Source organism: Pollicipes pollicipes, unplaced genomic scaffold (genome assembly GCF_011947565.3).
Source record: "Pollicipes pollicipes isolate AB1234 unplaced genomic scaffold, Ppol_2.1 Scaffold_43;HRSCAF=48_pilon_pilon_pilon, whole genome shotgun sequence".
NCBI classification, from domain to species: Eukaryota; Metazoa; Arthropoda; class Thecostraca; order Pollicipedomorpha; family Pollicipedidae; genus Pollicipes; species Pollicipes pollicipes.
In genome coordinates, this window is record NW_023596482.1 from 37,418 (window position 1) to 52,208 (window position 14,791).

Consider the following 14,791-nt stretch of genomic DNA (forward strand, 5'->3'; position numbering starts at 1 on the left):
AACTCCTTGCATTCATGGTCTCTTTTTTAATTTTGCCTTCCAGTCTTGGAAAGTCCGTACTGATTCGCCTTGAGAGTTACCGGAAGCAGCTTTTTTGACGTTTCTCTTCGCTTCTCTTCACACCGTGCGGAAATAACTTTCAGGTGTCAAGGATTTTGGTGCCATATGCCTACATGTTCTACAACAACGACGACTCTGTTACATTCATGCAGGTTGCGCTGTGCTGATGTGGGCCGCGTGGTGTTCTTATTTGGGATCGTTGGAGGAATGGTAGAGTTGATTGCGCGGCTTAAGTCTCCTGTGTGGTTTCCAAACAAAGCATTGCATTAGTCCGTGTTATAAAGTTCGCAGTAGTTCCTCTTCAGAGAAAGATCGGACTGTGCTTCCTTAGGTAAGTGGTAAATGTAATACCTGGGTTTTGTTGTGGTTGTCAATTTCAAGTCGGCTGAGGTTTCACACTGATAATGTATCTCCACTTCATAATATGATGCCCGCCTGTGCACGGGTTATTCCTGGTGAAATGCTGTTTTGCCAGGTATATTGGAAATCTTGCAGGAATTACACATGTGGTATTGGTATGCTGTTTTCAGCATGAGTTGCTGTTTTCTATGTACATTTTGACACTGGCTACACCAACTAGAAGTGACTTGTGACATGTTTGCTTTGAAATAATCAAATACAGGGCCTTTTGGTATTTGACAGTCATGAATGGTAAGATGTAAGTGTATAGCACATGTAAGTGTATAGCATATTCAGTGTTGTTTTTCTCCATCATGTGGTCATCTGCCACCCACATAATTTTGCAGCTCCTTATTTATTTAAAATAGCAAGAAGCTCAGTGTACTGGGCAATTTGATACACATGAGTTTTTACATCAAGCATTTTGTGACAGACAGTGGAAACCCAACTGGTGCCACTATGACCATTGTAGCCTGCATTTCCCAAAGCCCATATCATTACCTTTGTGGGAACCTCAGCCCCAAACAGACTAAATCATTATTGCTCTAGTGAGGGAGCACTCAAATTTAATCACAGATGATGCTGCATGTGGGGGCATCCCTTCATTAACAACATCCTTACATGACTGCTACTTCTGATGTCACAAAAAGCTACATCACAACAGCACCTACTTACATCTTGACTTTTAGTCAGTCAGGTCAGGTGGGAGGTAACTACATGTGACGTTTGAGGCAGCACGTCAGGCAGGTCCTGTGTGAGTGAGGAACTGAGGCACGTTATTATATTTCCAAAAATCCATGTGTGACTGCAGACTGGGAACTCTGGCTGAAGTTTACCTGGAAGTGTTAGTACTGGAGCAAGCATCATTCAATGCAGACTTGGTAATATCTTGCTTCTTTTAGGTTTAATGAAGTAGCTGGTAGAGGCCATGCTGTACTGCATTATCCACCAAAGGACAAGCAATCACAAATATGTTCTTTTCCTTCAGACATCTGCATTGTATATGTCATATATACATGCATTTGATTTTCCAGATCTGCTGCACAGTTTTTCCAGGCAACCTTTAAATGCTTGAAAAAGAAATGGCTACAGAAGACAGCATGATGCAAGACATTGGAGGTATGTGTGTTGTGGCTATTCTAATGATCCACATGACTGTACATTGTTTGCAGGTCAAAAGGTATAACAGTTTTCAAGAAAGCTACTGATGGCTTAGGTGTTGCTCAAACTAAATCAGAAGACAATCCTCATGACTAGGCCTGATGCCAAATGTTGCATACCCAGTCATGTTTGTCATTTGGCCATGGTACATCAACTAGGAATTGCCTGTCCAAAGGCCCAAAATGCCTGGAAATGCGTTTCTCTGTATTGGGCTAGGCACATTGATAACCAAAGTTCCTTAGTGCTGGTCAGTCAGGTCAGTCATGGTGTCATGAAAGAAAATGGAGCTGCTGAAAATAACCAAAATTATAATGATGACTCAAGTTAAATTGCAGGTTTAAATTAGTAGTATAGAACATGAGAAATCTGATTCACAGTGTGAGCATGAGAAATCTGATTCACCATGTGAGCATGAGACATCTAATGCACAGTGAGAGCATGAGAAATCTAATGCACAGTAAGAGCATGAAAAATGTAATGCACAGTGAGAGCATGAGAAACATAATGCAATGTGAGCATGATAAATCTAATGCACAGTGTGAGTGGTTCAAAACGCTGTAGTTTGTCAACATGGTGAATATATTGGTTGTAGGAATTGAATTGCCCAGCGTCTAAGATCGCCCTTGCACACATTTTCTATCTAGCGTCTGAAGTGAAAAACTAGCAGAGCGTGGTTTCGATCCACGGACCTCTGGGTTATGGGCCCAGCACGCTTCCACTGCGCCACTCTGCTGGTGATGTGCTGGGACCAAAAAGTAGTTCACCAGTGGTATTTATAGATGACGGTGGTAAGTCGTATTGTAGAAAAAAACCAACAGAGGAATGGAGAGACTCATGCGTTTATATTTCGGTAGTATGTTTTTGGCGTATTAAAACTGTAGAAATTAACCAGAAAATAAATTTAAACCTTTCCTGTCAACTCTGGAAACCTTTTTAAAATTTTGTTTGCATTTCTGTCATACAATTCACCTTCTTTTCGACCACTTCCCACTTAGCAAGACTATTTTTAGCTCGACTTGCCAATATATTACTTTCCAGAAGCTCCTGCCATCAGTGGGTGTTTGTTTCAGGCACGTCAGATGTCGCCTCGGACGCCGAGGATGGCGCAGGTGGCGCTGCGAGCGGCCAGTCTGAGGCTGGGAACCAGGGCTGGGCCGACGTCATGACCCGGCTGCTGAGCGCGCCCGCGCCCAAAAAACGATACGTCGTCTTAGCCAAGGCGAAAAAGACTGTGCCCTCCGAGGAAGTGGAAGAAGAAGAGGAGAAGCAGGAGCAGGGTCCAGGGTTTGAAGTGGAGGGAGCCGAGCCTGAGGAGGCGCAGAAGAAGCCGGCCAAGTCCCGCTCGACGGTGCGGCCGCGCGCCGTGCGGAGGAAGGCGGAGATCGACAGGCGGAAGAAGGTAACTCATGACGCAGCGACTTCCTTCAAGTATCGATGGCCATCGTCGGGTGTGGTCATCCATTGTTATTCGCTGTTATCCGTGGGTTTACCTCTTTTCCTCACCTGGTCATCATGCACTGACACAGCATACTCATACTATCTTGTACACTGACTGATCTGATCTTCCATTCGCTGTTCGTGACAAGTGAGTCTGTTGTTCTGAGATGTGTGTGTAGCGCCTTATTGCTATGGATTTACTCGTGAAAATATATGTTATGCCCCAGACGTGTTCTCCATTTGCTGACTAGCTACTTTATTTCAGCTTCGAGAATGGGAAGTGATGGGACGAAAGAAGCCTGACATCCGAGAGAAAGACAGGGAAAAGACCCTGTGCAAGATTGCAACAAGGTATGTGGAGTACATTAGCATTGGCCACAATCAATATCATGCATTCCCAGTCATCTCCCATATCCAGTGGTCGAACTTGAATCTACTATAGCAATGTGTTGCTGTGTTCACAGGAGGCTCACCATCCTTGTGTACAACGATGGTATTCGCTAGCTTGTAAGTAGGCTGTCGTTGATGATGCGACCGAGCCAAACGGCCGTGTCGTCCATTCCTGACCCCTGTCGATCAGTAAGCACGACACAGCTTCAGATCGTTGGCCACAGCCGGTGCGCGCGGCCGTGGCCAGCTGTTTTGAGCGTGTCGCGGTGCGCACGCAGCCCTTTCACCTCGCCCGTCGCCTCCAGGGGCGTGGTGCAGCTGTTCAACGCGGTGCGGAAGCAGCAGCAGGAGGTGCAGGGCCAGCTGAAGGAGGCCGGCGGCTCCATCCGCAAGACGGAGCGGGCGCTGAAGGGCGTCAGCAAGCAGGCGTTCCTGGAGCGACTGCGCGCGGGCGTCGACAGCGAGCCGGCGCCGCCGGCCGCCCAGGTCAGCATTGCGGGCGAGAGGCGTGGGCGGGGCCGTCTGGTGGCGAGGGTCTCCGCGGGCCTCTGGACCACGGAGTGCACCTCTGGAGGGTGGACCTCTGACCACGGCCTCCGGGGCTAAAGGGACATGGAGAGGGCGGGGGCTGGACAGAGTCAGACAGACCGTGGCGGCTGGGGCCGGGGGATGGAAACAGGCAGACGCTGGTCAGTGTCTGATGGACAGAGGGTGGTGCTGCCGCTCGGTGCTCGGCTGCCGCCCGGTGTTCTGCTGCCGCTCGGTGCTGGGTTGTCCGCTCGGTGCTCGGGTGCCGCTCGGCGGTTGGCTGTCCGCTCGGTGCTCGGCTGCCGCTCGGTGTTCTGCTGCCGCTCGGTGCTGGGCTGTCCGCTCGGTGCTCGGGTGCCGCTCGGCGGTTGGCTGTCCGCTCGGTGCCCAGCCACCGCTCGGTGCCCCCGCTCGGTGCCCGGCTGCCGCTCGGTGCTCGGCTCGATGTTCGGACGAGCACGGGCCGGGGGAATCTCATCGGTGGTCCGAGGGAATCTCATCGGTGGTCCGGGGGAATCTCATCGGTGGGCCGGGGGAATCTCATCGGTGGTCCGGGGGAATCTCATCGGTGGTCCGGTGGACTTGGTAGAGGGCCTGATTGGGGGACTTTGGTCCAAATTAGTGTGGGCTCCATGTCCCTTTTGCCGGTGGGGCTGCCGCGTCATCTTCAGAGTCCTCCCTGCAGTGGACGGTGCTTGCTAATTCTCTGCGTTACTGATGATTGCACCCTGTTTTGTTGGCTCACGAGCCCTGGCACGGTATTATTTTGAAGTTTTGCAAAGCGGAAGGATTTGCCACTCACAGTGTACTTGTGACAGGGCGTGACATGTCGAGATCTGAAGCTGTAATGCATGTAAGAACGGGTTGTGTATTATGCGGACCCAGTGCCGCGCAGGCCGCGGCGCAATTGACAAACACCGCCTCGGCTAGCCTGTCGTAGTTGCGTGTACCGAGGGGATAATATTTCGCCACCGCCGAGTGAGCTTGCTCACCGGGGAGCTATTTGCGCTGCTGCCGTCGGCTGAGGTGACCTGCGGCGGGCGTGACCTTAGCGGCGGTGGGCGAGACCTGACCTGCGGCGGGCGTGACCTGACCGGTGGACGCGACCTGATCTCAGGAGCACGGAGAGGAGGCGGCAGACGGCCGGGCCTCGTGGAGCGTGCTGCGGGACGACTACCTGCCCGAGGCCGGCCTCAAGGACTGGGACCAGGACAGCGATATGGCCGACGACGACGGGTCGGCCGGCGAGTCCGACGACAGCGCGTGACCTGGCGTTGACCTTTAGATGGGAGGGGAGGGGGCAGCACGGTGAGATGGAGACAATACACAGGAGACTAAATATGTGTTTTTTTTTCTAGACTTGCCCAAGCTGTCCATTGGGATGCTGAAGGTTGCGTAGAATACGGATAACTAAGGTTGGTTCATATTGGCTCCTTTATTCTATATGATATCATAGTAGCTAATGTCAAAGAGCTTTTTATCGTGTCGCGCGATATGAGCAGAACAGGGTTTTAGGGATGCGAATGGACGGTGACGCAACCTTCAACAGGGACGAATGTCGCGTACGGAAGCTGCAACAACAGTCGGCATACCAGCGCATGAGTGAACAATAGCGCATCAACTACCGTATTGCTGTATCCGCATGCACCTTTTTCTCAAGGACTTCATAACTGTCGTGTTATGACCAGCGGGTAAGTCTTTTGACAGCGATAAACAGTTCCTGTTTTTGTGGTGCGCGGCCTTGTGTCGTGAAGACCGTATAGCGCATGTGCCTCTTCCATGTGCGCTAGAGACTGGTGGAAAGGGTGGCATGTGACCTTCGTTGACCGAACGGTGTGCGAATGCCGGTGATGTATTCTGACGTTCTCCATCCGTCGCTGGGTTTTTATTGGCGTTTAGAATTTCTCGTCGGCGTCCTGTCGCAGAGCGCAGCCAAAAAGGTGCAGGAGAAGCGAGTCGCGTGCACAGCATCCGTGTGTGAGTGCAGCACTGTTCGCTCGTGCAGGACCACTGCCGGCAGCGGATGCTGAGACAGAGCGAGGCCGCGCCTTCCTGCAGTCTGGTTATTGCCCGCTATACGCAATACTGGGGCCTGCTGCGCGTTAGGACCGTTACTGACTGCACTACCTGACGGAACAGAATTACACGATGCTCTTGACACCAGGCTGGCGGAACATGATCGATAGGCGGCGGCCTCTCGCGCCGTGGGAGCTAAGGAGCTTCGTGTGAGAATTGGGAGCTTGGTGCACTAATTGGGAGCTTGCTGCACAAACTGGGAGCTTGGGGGCTTGGTGCACTAATTGGGAGCTTGCTGCGCTGATTAGGAGTTTTGGAGCTTAGTGCACTGATTTGGAGCTTGGGAGCTTCGTGCGCTAATTGGGAGTTTGAGATCTTGGTGCCTAATTGGGAGTTTGGGCGCTTGGTCCACTGACTGAAAGCTTGGGAGCTTCGTGCGCTAATTGGGAGCTTGAGATCTTGGTGCCTACTTGGGGGTTTGGGAGCTTAGTGCACTGATTGGGAGTTGGGAGCTTGGTGCTCTAAATGAGAGACTGGGAGTTTGGTGTACCATTCGGGAGCTTGTGGTCTTCTTGCACCGGGACAGAGGCAAACAGCGGCACACGCTGAAGTGGCGGTGCTTTCGAGCACACTGCACAAACTCGCCCGCTGGAGTCTCCCTGCGGCGTGCAGGGAGAGTCCGGTGCTCCACTCTGGGTGATACGTAGCTGCAGTCAACATGAGCAGGGCAGTGCTCTACGCAATTCTAAATTGCGAGATAGCATCTTACCGTAACGCGAACAATCGGCCGCACTGAAAGCTCATTCTCCAGCGACTTTCGAACGCATTCCGGGGTAGTTTAATCATCTATTGCTCATACGCGCAAACGTGAAATGCAGTTTCAATGGTTCATGCACTCGTTCACTCTAAGACATCCTGGTCAAGCACCAAACCGCTGCATGCGAGTCAACTACATACTGGGAACTGAAGTGAATCTGCCGTTGGAATGACCGTCTCAAGGTCTAACGGTCCATGGTTCTGTATCGTTCCGCTTTGGCTGGAATTAAAGCCCTTTCGGCCAGCAATGAGCCCCTTCGGCTCAGACGCGAGAAGCGCTGGCAGCTCCGGTCTCTTGCAGATTTTAACGGTTTAAACATGCTTATGTGTTGCATGCCTCGGCTTGTTAAGGCATCATGCGGTGTCAGCCATTCTCATCGCCAGCCGTTGAGCTGATGCCGAGGCGCCCCGGCAACCTGTGTGGGTTTGCGAGTCGTGCACGCTCGGACGAAGAATGCGCCGGTCGGCCTTCGCCGAGCGGCAGGAAGAGAGTGCGTCGAATGGCGAGGGTAGTTCGAACGTCAAGGCAAACGTTTACGAAGATGATATGTATTCGGACAAGCATGCATACGTGCGAGTATCGCCACGGAATGAAAGATAGTTGACGACGACCGCGAGCCAGGCGAAGTTTGGACACCAGCGTTTGAATGAGAGAGAGGCACGCCGAATGGATGGACTTTCCGTGTCACCCAACGCAAGCCAAATGTCACGTGCCAGTCCAGCAGCTAGCATTTCCGGCGCCGCCTGCCGCGCTGCTGCTTTCGTGAGCTAAGATGAGACCTGGCAGCCCGGGGCGCGGGGCGCCAGGTAGACTCCAGTTCACCGACCCCGGACCGGGAACGAGCTAACGCTGCCGGTGATGCGGGCGAGCCGACCCCTGACCTAGAACTGCGCCGGTGGCGCCACGGGGATGGAGTCCGACTGGGCGTGGTAGCCCGTCTCGTCGGCGTACCAGACCACCTTGATCTTCTGGCCGTCGGGGGCTATGTACGAGTACTCGCCCCTCATGCTGATGGTGCCCGTCTCCGGCTCGGCACCGGGCGTGGTCTTGCCGCTGGCCGTCTGCTCGATGTTGTTGCTGGTGACGATGGCAGACTGGTAGCCACCCTCTTCGTCGCGCACGAAGTCGCTGCTCAGGATCTCGGCCTGGCTCTCGTCGGTGACGAAGACGCTGGGCTCCTGGACGACGGCAACGATCTCGGGCTCCGGGGCGTCTTGGACGGGGAGCTCCAGGGATTCTTGGGCGGCGGCGGCGGCAGCGCACGCCAGCAGAACGATCAGCGACTGCCGGAGCGAGAGACGATCAGAGGGCGGTCACGGAGACGGTCAGAGGAAGGCTACGGAAGCAGTTGGAGGACGACCACGGTCAGAGGGCAGTCACGAAGACGGCCAGAAACTAATCACCTAAGACTGCGAGAAGACGGCCACAAGAAAAAGTCAGAGGGAGGTGACGTGAGGGGAGCAGCGCACAGTGTAGGAGGACGGTTGGAGCGCGGATACAGAAGACCTGGTCCGGGAGACGGCCACGGGAGACGCTCAAAGGGAGGTCCTGGGAGATTCTCAGAGTGAGGTCACGGAAGACGCCCAGAGGGAGGTCCTGGGAGATTCTCAGAGTGAGGTCACGGAAGACGCTCAGAGGGAGGTCGCGGGAAACGGTCACGAGGGGGTCAAGAGAGACGCTCAGAGGGAGGTCACGTGGCACGTCAGGGTGGTTCACCGGGTGGGGACACTTAAGCCGTGCGCTCAAGAAATGCAGTGGTTAAGAAGGGTTGCAACTATAACAGCGGTATGACCGGTACGGGTCAGCGCAATGAGATTAGTTCCCGCGGCAGCGATCTGGGCGCTGATGCCCTGGATCAGAGGAATGAAAGTGAACCGGTTGCGCGGGAAGTCGCATCAAGGCCGTGAGGAGCGCAGACTTATCCATCTGGTGCCAAAGTCGCTGCCGAGGCACAACTGGACAAGTTGTGGAACCTTAGCAAATGAAATGCAGTGAATTTATTTGGGGGGGGCTTCATGTTCACTGTTGGATTCAATTGATGTAGTTGACAATGACAACTAAAATACAGAGGTGCGACCTGGTGCTAATTGGGCCTTAGTCCTCACTTACAGTAAGGATGGAGTGCAGTTTTCACCGCGACATTTTTAAACACAGTTTAAGTAATTTGCGATGAGATGGTTATCGACTACCACTGGCAATGACATGCCGCACTTAGCAACAGTAATTTAGGGACGAGATCAGCGGGTAGCCGAGTGGATATGTGACAGTACGTTGCTGACGCGATTGTTTTGAGCACCAGGGCAAACCAACAATGATGACCCTTCGCTACTTTAGGTCCCGCACCAGTATTGCTGGTGGCGTGTTAAGTCTGTCCTTAGTGCGTACGTGCTGTGAATGAGGCTTGGACTCGGTCCTAGAATTTGTAACCTCCCTCTTCCACCGCATTTCCCAGGACCGTAAATCCTAGCGGTACAGCCTCGGTCGCAAATCCTGGGCGTGCCTTCAACGAAGTGGCATATTTCCATCGTTTCCGGTGGAATAGACCCCTCTTAAGGTGCCGAGGCAACCGAAGACGGCCAGGTTTAGTGCCGCGGTCGGATGTGAAAGTTAACAGAAATGACTGGGGATGTAAATGGCGTTGTTGGGCCGAGTCCAGATTTTCATGGATGTTAGACTCTGGCTACATTCTCAAAGCGGTTTAAGCTTCCTACCGATATCCCGTAATCAACTCGTGCCTCTGTCTCCGTCGGCGGCGGCTTACCAGTTTCATGGCTGCGGTGTCTGGGAGGCGGTCCGGGAGTGGAGTGATGGCACCGACCGGCCGGCACCGTTTTATACGGCGGCCGCCTCGCGCTAATCCCGGGCATAGACTCCTTTTTGCAATCGGATGAGCAACGCTCGAAAAACGCCGCTGGAATGCGATGCCGTACTGGCTGTCTGTGGTGAGACGTTGTGGTCGCCCGGTGAGAGGGGGTGTCAGTCCCTCCTTCCCCCCCCCCCCCCCCCAGGGGCATCCCAGCCCCATCTCCACCGCACCCCAGGTGTGCCGCGCCGTAGGGCACAGCGGATGGTGACGCATGTGTGATGGGGTAGGCAACACTGGAGCGCCGGAGCTCCTGGTGGTTTAGTAGATAGAATTACCCATGAGTCAGGCTCAGTATCTCGCTTCCCTGACATGAGGCGTTCTCGTGGCTGGATGTCAGTATGTAATGTTAGATGACCGTGCCGTAGTGCGAAGGTTATCACCATGGCATAAGACGTTCTCGTGGTTGGATGTCAGTTTGCGCTGTTAGATGACCGTGCCATAGCGCGAAGGTTATCACCATCAGCCAGAGTTCGCGACCCTCGGTAATCATGGTCTGTGGCAATAAGTGGGGCGTTGATACGACTCGTTGGGAGACATAAGCCCATTTCAACTGCTTTACTCCACGGATGGCTCGAATTGTCTCTGGTGCTTCAGGTTTTGCTACCTTCGAAGGTCTATATAAAATGCGCGAGGCAACTGCTCGCCATTTGGCTCTGTATCATGGGTATAACTTTATTGACAATTGGGGATGCACGCATCCTCCAAATCCCAAAAATCAAGCTGAGAACTTTGGCGCCGCATAGAAAGGATGAACTCAGCGATGTCACTTCCATCCTCAATATTTTGGGGAAGTTTCGGCATTGGTACAGGTAAAACGCTGTAACAGACCAATGGTAGCTGTCACGCCGCATCAACTGCTCTTCGAACAGCAGCAGGATGATTCGATCATTAAGTCACTAAACTTCGCTTGCTTTTATGCCCATAACAACTGTCACGCATTTTAATAGACGTGGATATTTCCTTACATCGTCTAGGGCATTTGGACAACCGCGACCGCGTGTGACGGAGCGGGGGTAAACGTAGTGGTGCCATGCGCCCCCCCCCCCCTCCCTCCCCCCCCCCCCCCCCTGTGGTGCCGCAGGATCTAATCGCCCGATCGGAGCACTGTTTTAAGTGCTTTTAAGGCAACCAACAGCCCTCATCCGCCCCACTCAGGTCTTCAACGTTTGCAAGACTGATGCATTACAGGTTGCCCAAAATGCCCCCCAAATCGCCAAAACATATTTTGACTGCTTCGGAAGCTTCTGGGGCGCATATTAGTTTATTATATATGTTTTTATTAGTCTTCCGCATTGGTTCCGGCCGCACAGCCTTGCAATTTTGAAGTCTCTGTCAAGGTTAGATCAAGTCATGGCAGTATTTCTGTTCGCCTCATCTAAGTAGTTACAGTTTGTCTCCACTTCCGGTCCACATGACATTTACGTCAATAGTTTTGAAATGCACCAGTAAAATCCACTGATTTATCACAAATTAGCGTAGCAATGATCTTAGTGGAAAACTCGTCAGTTGACCTGACACAGCTAATGGTGGCCTGGTATGACCTCGTATACGTGACTGATGCCGGCTAACAGCCAACATAGCCAGTCGATGAACTGCGTTAAATAATCCGATGCGGGGAAGTGGGCTGCAAGCTTGCACAGATCGCCATGCAAACTTAAACGGATGACGTGATGGCTCAATGACTTAGCAAACTCTTAAGCGCTTAACTGTTTAAAGCAGTCGCAGTTTACGCTAATTCGGCTAAAATAAAACTAGCGTTTTTAGACTGAATGAAATAAGATCACTCGAGACCATACCATCTCATCGTGTCTTTTTACAATGTTAAACATTAGTTTGGCAATGCGAATCTATGCCTACGTTCAACATCACTTGTGTCACAACAGTAAGCAAGCCTGTCGTAGTTGATTTAGGACTTTCGCGCGCCTATATCTCATGTTATATTTATTTTTAATGCCTCGATTTCAACATGCACATGCAAGATATCTGCTTACATGCCGCATGTACGCTTACGATCTATTGGAAGTTCTAGGGGTCTAACAGACAAGTTTATGCAGACCCTAAACTTCCATGACCTTTGAATTACGACGCACCCAAGTTGTGTTCAGTACATAGGTTCCCAGCCATGAATTTCATAACATATCATAACCGATCCCATCTGCTAAATCACTGAGGGACCTGACCCTTCGAACTTGTGCCCAGGTCCACCACACCGTCATTTCCACAACGGTGGCGCCGGGCGGCAAGGACCGTCCTGCTGTCCGCACAACGTACCCCCGCCCCCTCGCCGCTCTTCGGAAATCGCGCGCGCACATAATCGCTGACCACAACCCTTCTGCTGCCAGTGAGTGGCGATGGTCGCTGGTCTTCTTGCATTCGGTTAAAGAGAGTATCCCACGTTATATGGGGTTTTGAAATGAAATAGCTATTTTGAAGACTTTTCCGTGCTGTTTACAATTCTGCCCTTCTTAAGACTTGAGTCCGTCTAGTTTATGAGCTATACGCCCGCGGAAACGGGGAAAAGTACATCGGGGAGAGTACTTCAAGGTTACCTTGGCATTCAGTATGTCATAATAACGTCATCCAAAGCCTGCCATTCCATAATCCATGCGGCGATCAAGGTCAAAAATCATATAATTGCTGAGGCCTTAATATCTAGCGTTCATAAGCGCGATTTCCAGATATAACGGCTGTCAGTTGGCTCTTAATCAGCGTTGTGCAAGGTACGATGATGCAATCAAACCATGACGCATTGAGAAGCATATCTACTAAACAGATAATTGTGCTGTCTAAGACAGTCTTTTCCACTTAAAAAGTATACCAATTATAAGTGAGCTTGATTCATCATATCTGATTCTTGCTTCAAGATCTTCAAATGTGAAACAATCCATTTAATTGAGGTGCATGTGTTGACAGCACTGACCGCCGAATTATGCTACGGAGGTTTCAGGTACGAGGTGTTGACGCTGCGCGGTTTGTCGCTTAACCCAGTGGACACACTAAAATGAGTTTCCAAGGGGGGGGGGCTCCAGTAAATTGCATTCCTCGCAACCGCTCCCGAATGAGATGAGTTTCTCTTAGGACTCGGGCCCGGGGCTCTCCTGTGTGGTGTCTTTGCTGACGACTAAGTATTACAAGTTTCTGCTGCATCGGATGTCGAACAGCACTCGGAGAGCAGACGGGCGATAACACTTGGTCCACAAGAGCAACCACTCAGTACTTATCGCAAGAAAGGAGAGGTCGTTCACTTCTCTGGAGAAATAGTGCTGCGTAATGCCCTCAGGGTCAACAGAAACAAAACTCAGCCAGGCTGACCCACCATCCCTGAGTGCTAACATGACCTCTGCAGTCGCTGGCGCTCCATATACGGACGCTCGACGATGTGCTTCGCTTTCCCGTAAGAAACCCGACTCATCGCCTTTGAAAACCATTGGGCAACCCTTCAACTGTCACATTTAAGGACACCGAACTTTGGGCTGTTCTTTTCACAAATGGGCTAGACTTTCAACATTCGAATTTTTTACCTTTGATTCATGGAACAGCGCCATTGATGCCGTCAGCCATAGGTGTGCTTGCCGGCCTTACGCGCATGCACCGACGCATGCCATGCTCAGCGTATCATCACCAAACCTGCGATAGATGCCGTTGTTTGACAGGCGCGTTAAGGCTTTGCAGCACGTGGTAGCGGGTAAAGACAATTTTTGGGGACAAAATGCGGACGTGTTTGGCTTCAAGGCTAGGCTGTTTTTGTTCTGTTTTCTTTGGCCACAAGACAAATCGTGTCTAAGACCTTCAGGCTTTCGCTGTTTGTGTAAAGCAATGGATACCCACATGGTAGGGGCAGCGGGCTGGGTTGCTTGCAAATTTTGGGAAAATGATGGGAATGGGTGTGGCTATGGGCGTAAGACGTTCGCAAAATGTCACACAGGCACTGTGAGAAATAACTCAAAGTGGCACTGCTTGCCGTTCTTTCTGTCGTAACCAGCTTCATTCATAGTTGTTTTTTGTGATTGGTATCGCACAGAGCGGGTCTGGGTGAGGACTGTCACGGAGCTCTCATAAGTTCTAACTTACGTGGTAAGAAATGCAAACGGTTGGGCAACTGGTGAATACACTTATAACAAACGTGGCAGTGGTCGGTTCTGAGTGCAGACTCACAGGCCGTGGTTGGGTTGGTCAAAGGAAATGTTGCCCTTGAAGGCGTGTTCTCAGGCGTGCGGGATACACTGGGCTGGATTACTGTCCAGCAGTGGACGGTCCTTTGTGCTTGGAGTCTGACTCATGCCTTTCTCCCGGGCGATGAACACGATCAGTGAAACAGTCAAAGTAATACGAGTTCACCTTTTCTGTAGTTGCTTATATGTATGCGGTGCGTATTGCGTGCGCGTGATTTGTTATATATTTGTATATTTTTACGACTTCTTACTCAGGGCGTGGTAGACACCATGTAGCGGACACGGACGAGGAAAATCATTGGCGGGAGTGGGCCATTCCCAACGTTTTTTAAATCTGCAAATTAGTTATAAAATGTAAAATATTAAGTGAAAGATAACGTGCAAAATCGTGCTTGCCCCTACCCTCTCACCTCTGGAGGACGCACCATCACCTCAACTGCGTGCAGCCCGATATAAAGTTTTTTTCTCGTAACCGCCACCCCTTAACGGGCGAACAGGAGTGCTCTTCCCACTAGCCCGACGACACACTGAGCCTTACGTTCACTGCAAAAATGACAAACGCAAGTCGCAGCACCCCTTTCTAAGAGGTGGCAGTAAAAACAAAAATTAAACACTGAGATTGTCAAGCCCACCAGCAGTCTATGTTGGCCAATAGTGAAAATAAGCAAGGGAGGCAAAATAATGGCGGTAGCCAAAGGCAGCATATGATTGGCCGCTAGTGCCTACCCGGGAAAGTAACTCACTCATACAATACTGGTGTAACATTCACGCAGGCTGGGAAGGGCAAAGGTCTGTTCCGAGGGGTGCAAGTCCGAGGCTCCACCTTCGGCCACCCAGCAGACTACGCAGGCTTGTTGCAGATACGTGATCAATCGATCGACAGATCCGCCATCTACGGAGTGAAAACGGACAATGATCGTAGTAAAGTTTAGGCACACGCACATA

The 14,791-nt window shown here is 51.6% G+C and overlaps 2 protein-coding genes across 2 annotated transcripts; one reads left to right on the plus strand and one right to left on the minus strand.

Annotated features, from left to right (window-relative positions):
- The first annotated feature begins 254 nt into the window (after positions 1-254).
- On the plus strand, positions 255-5,314 carry LOC119097785 (RRP15-like protein). Its single transcript, XM_037220755.1, has 6 exons — positions 255-391; positions 1,494-1,578; positions 2,691-3,019; positions 3,323-3,408; positions 3,753-3,933; positions 5,093-5,314. The coding sequence occupies exons 2-6, from the start codon at positions 1,527-1,529 to the stop codon at positions 5,240-5,242; spliced, it is 798 nt and encodes a 265-aa protein (XP_037076650.1). The 5' UTR covers positions 255-391; positions 1,494-1,526; the 3' UTR covers positions 5,243-5,314.
- Positions 5,315-7,326: 2,012 nt separating this feature from the next.
- Positions 7,327-9,600, minus strand: LOC119097786 (larval cuticle protein 16/17-like). The gene is made up of 2 exons (XM_037220756.1): positions 9,570-9,600; positions 7,327-8,091 (listed from the first exon to the last, which is right to left on the minus strand). Exons 1-2 carry the CDS (start codon positions 9,576-9,578, stop codon positions 7,690-7,692), a joined length of 411 nt encoding a protein of 136 aa, XP_037076651.1. The 5' UTR covers positions 9,579-9,600; the 3' UTR covers positions 7,327-7,689.
- Between the last annotated feature and the right edge of the window lie 5,191 nt (positions 9,601-14,791).

What these genes read in the sequence shown, in the direction of transcription:
- LOC119097785 (XM_037220755.1), top strand. Translation starts at nt 1,527, where the DNA reads ATGCTTGAAAAAGAAATGGCTACAGAAGACAGCATGATGCAAGACATT. An exon ending in CATGATGCAAGACATTGGAG is followed by an intron (nt 1,579 to 2,690) that starts GTATGTGTGTTG and finishes TGTTTGTTTCAG; the next exon opens with GCACGTCAGATGTCGCCTCG. An exon ending in AGATCGACAGGCGGAAGAAG is followed by an intron (nt 3,020 to 3,322) that starts GTAACTCATGAC and finishes ACTTTATTTCAG; the next exon opens with CTTCGAGAATGGGAAGTGAT.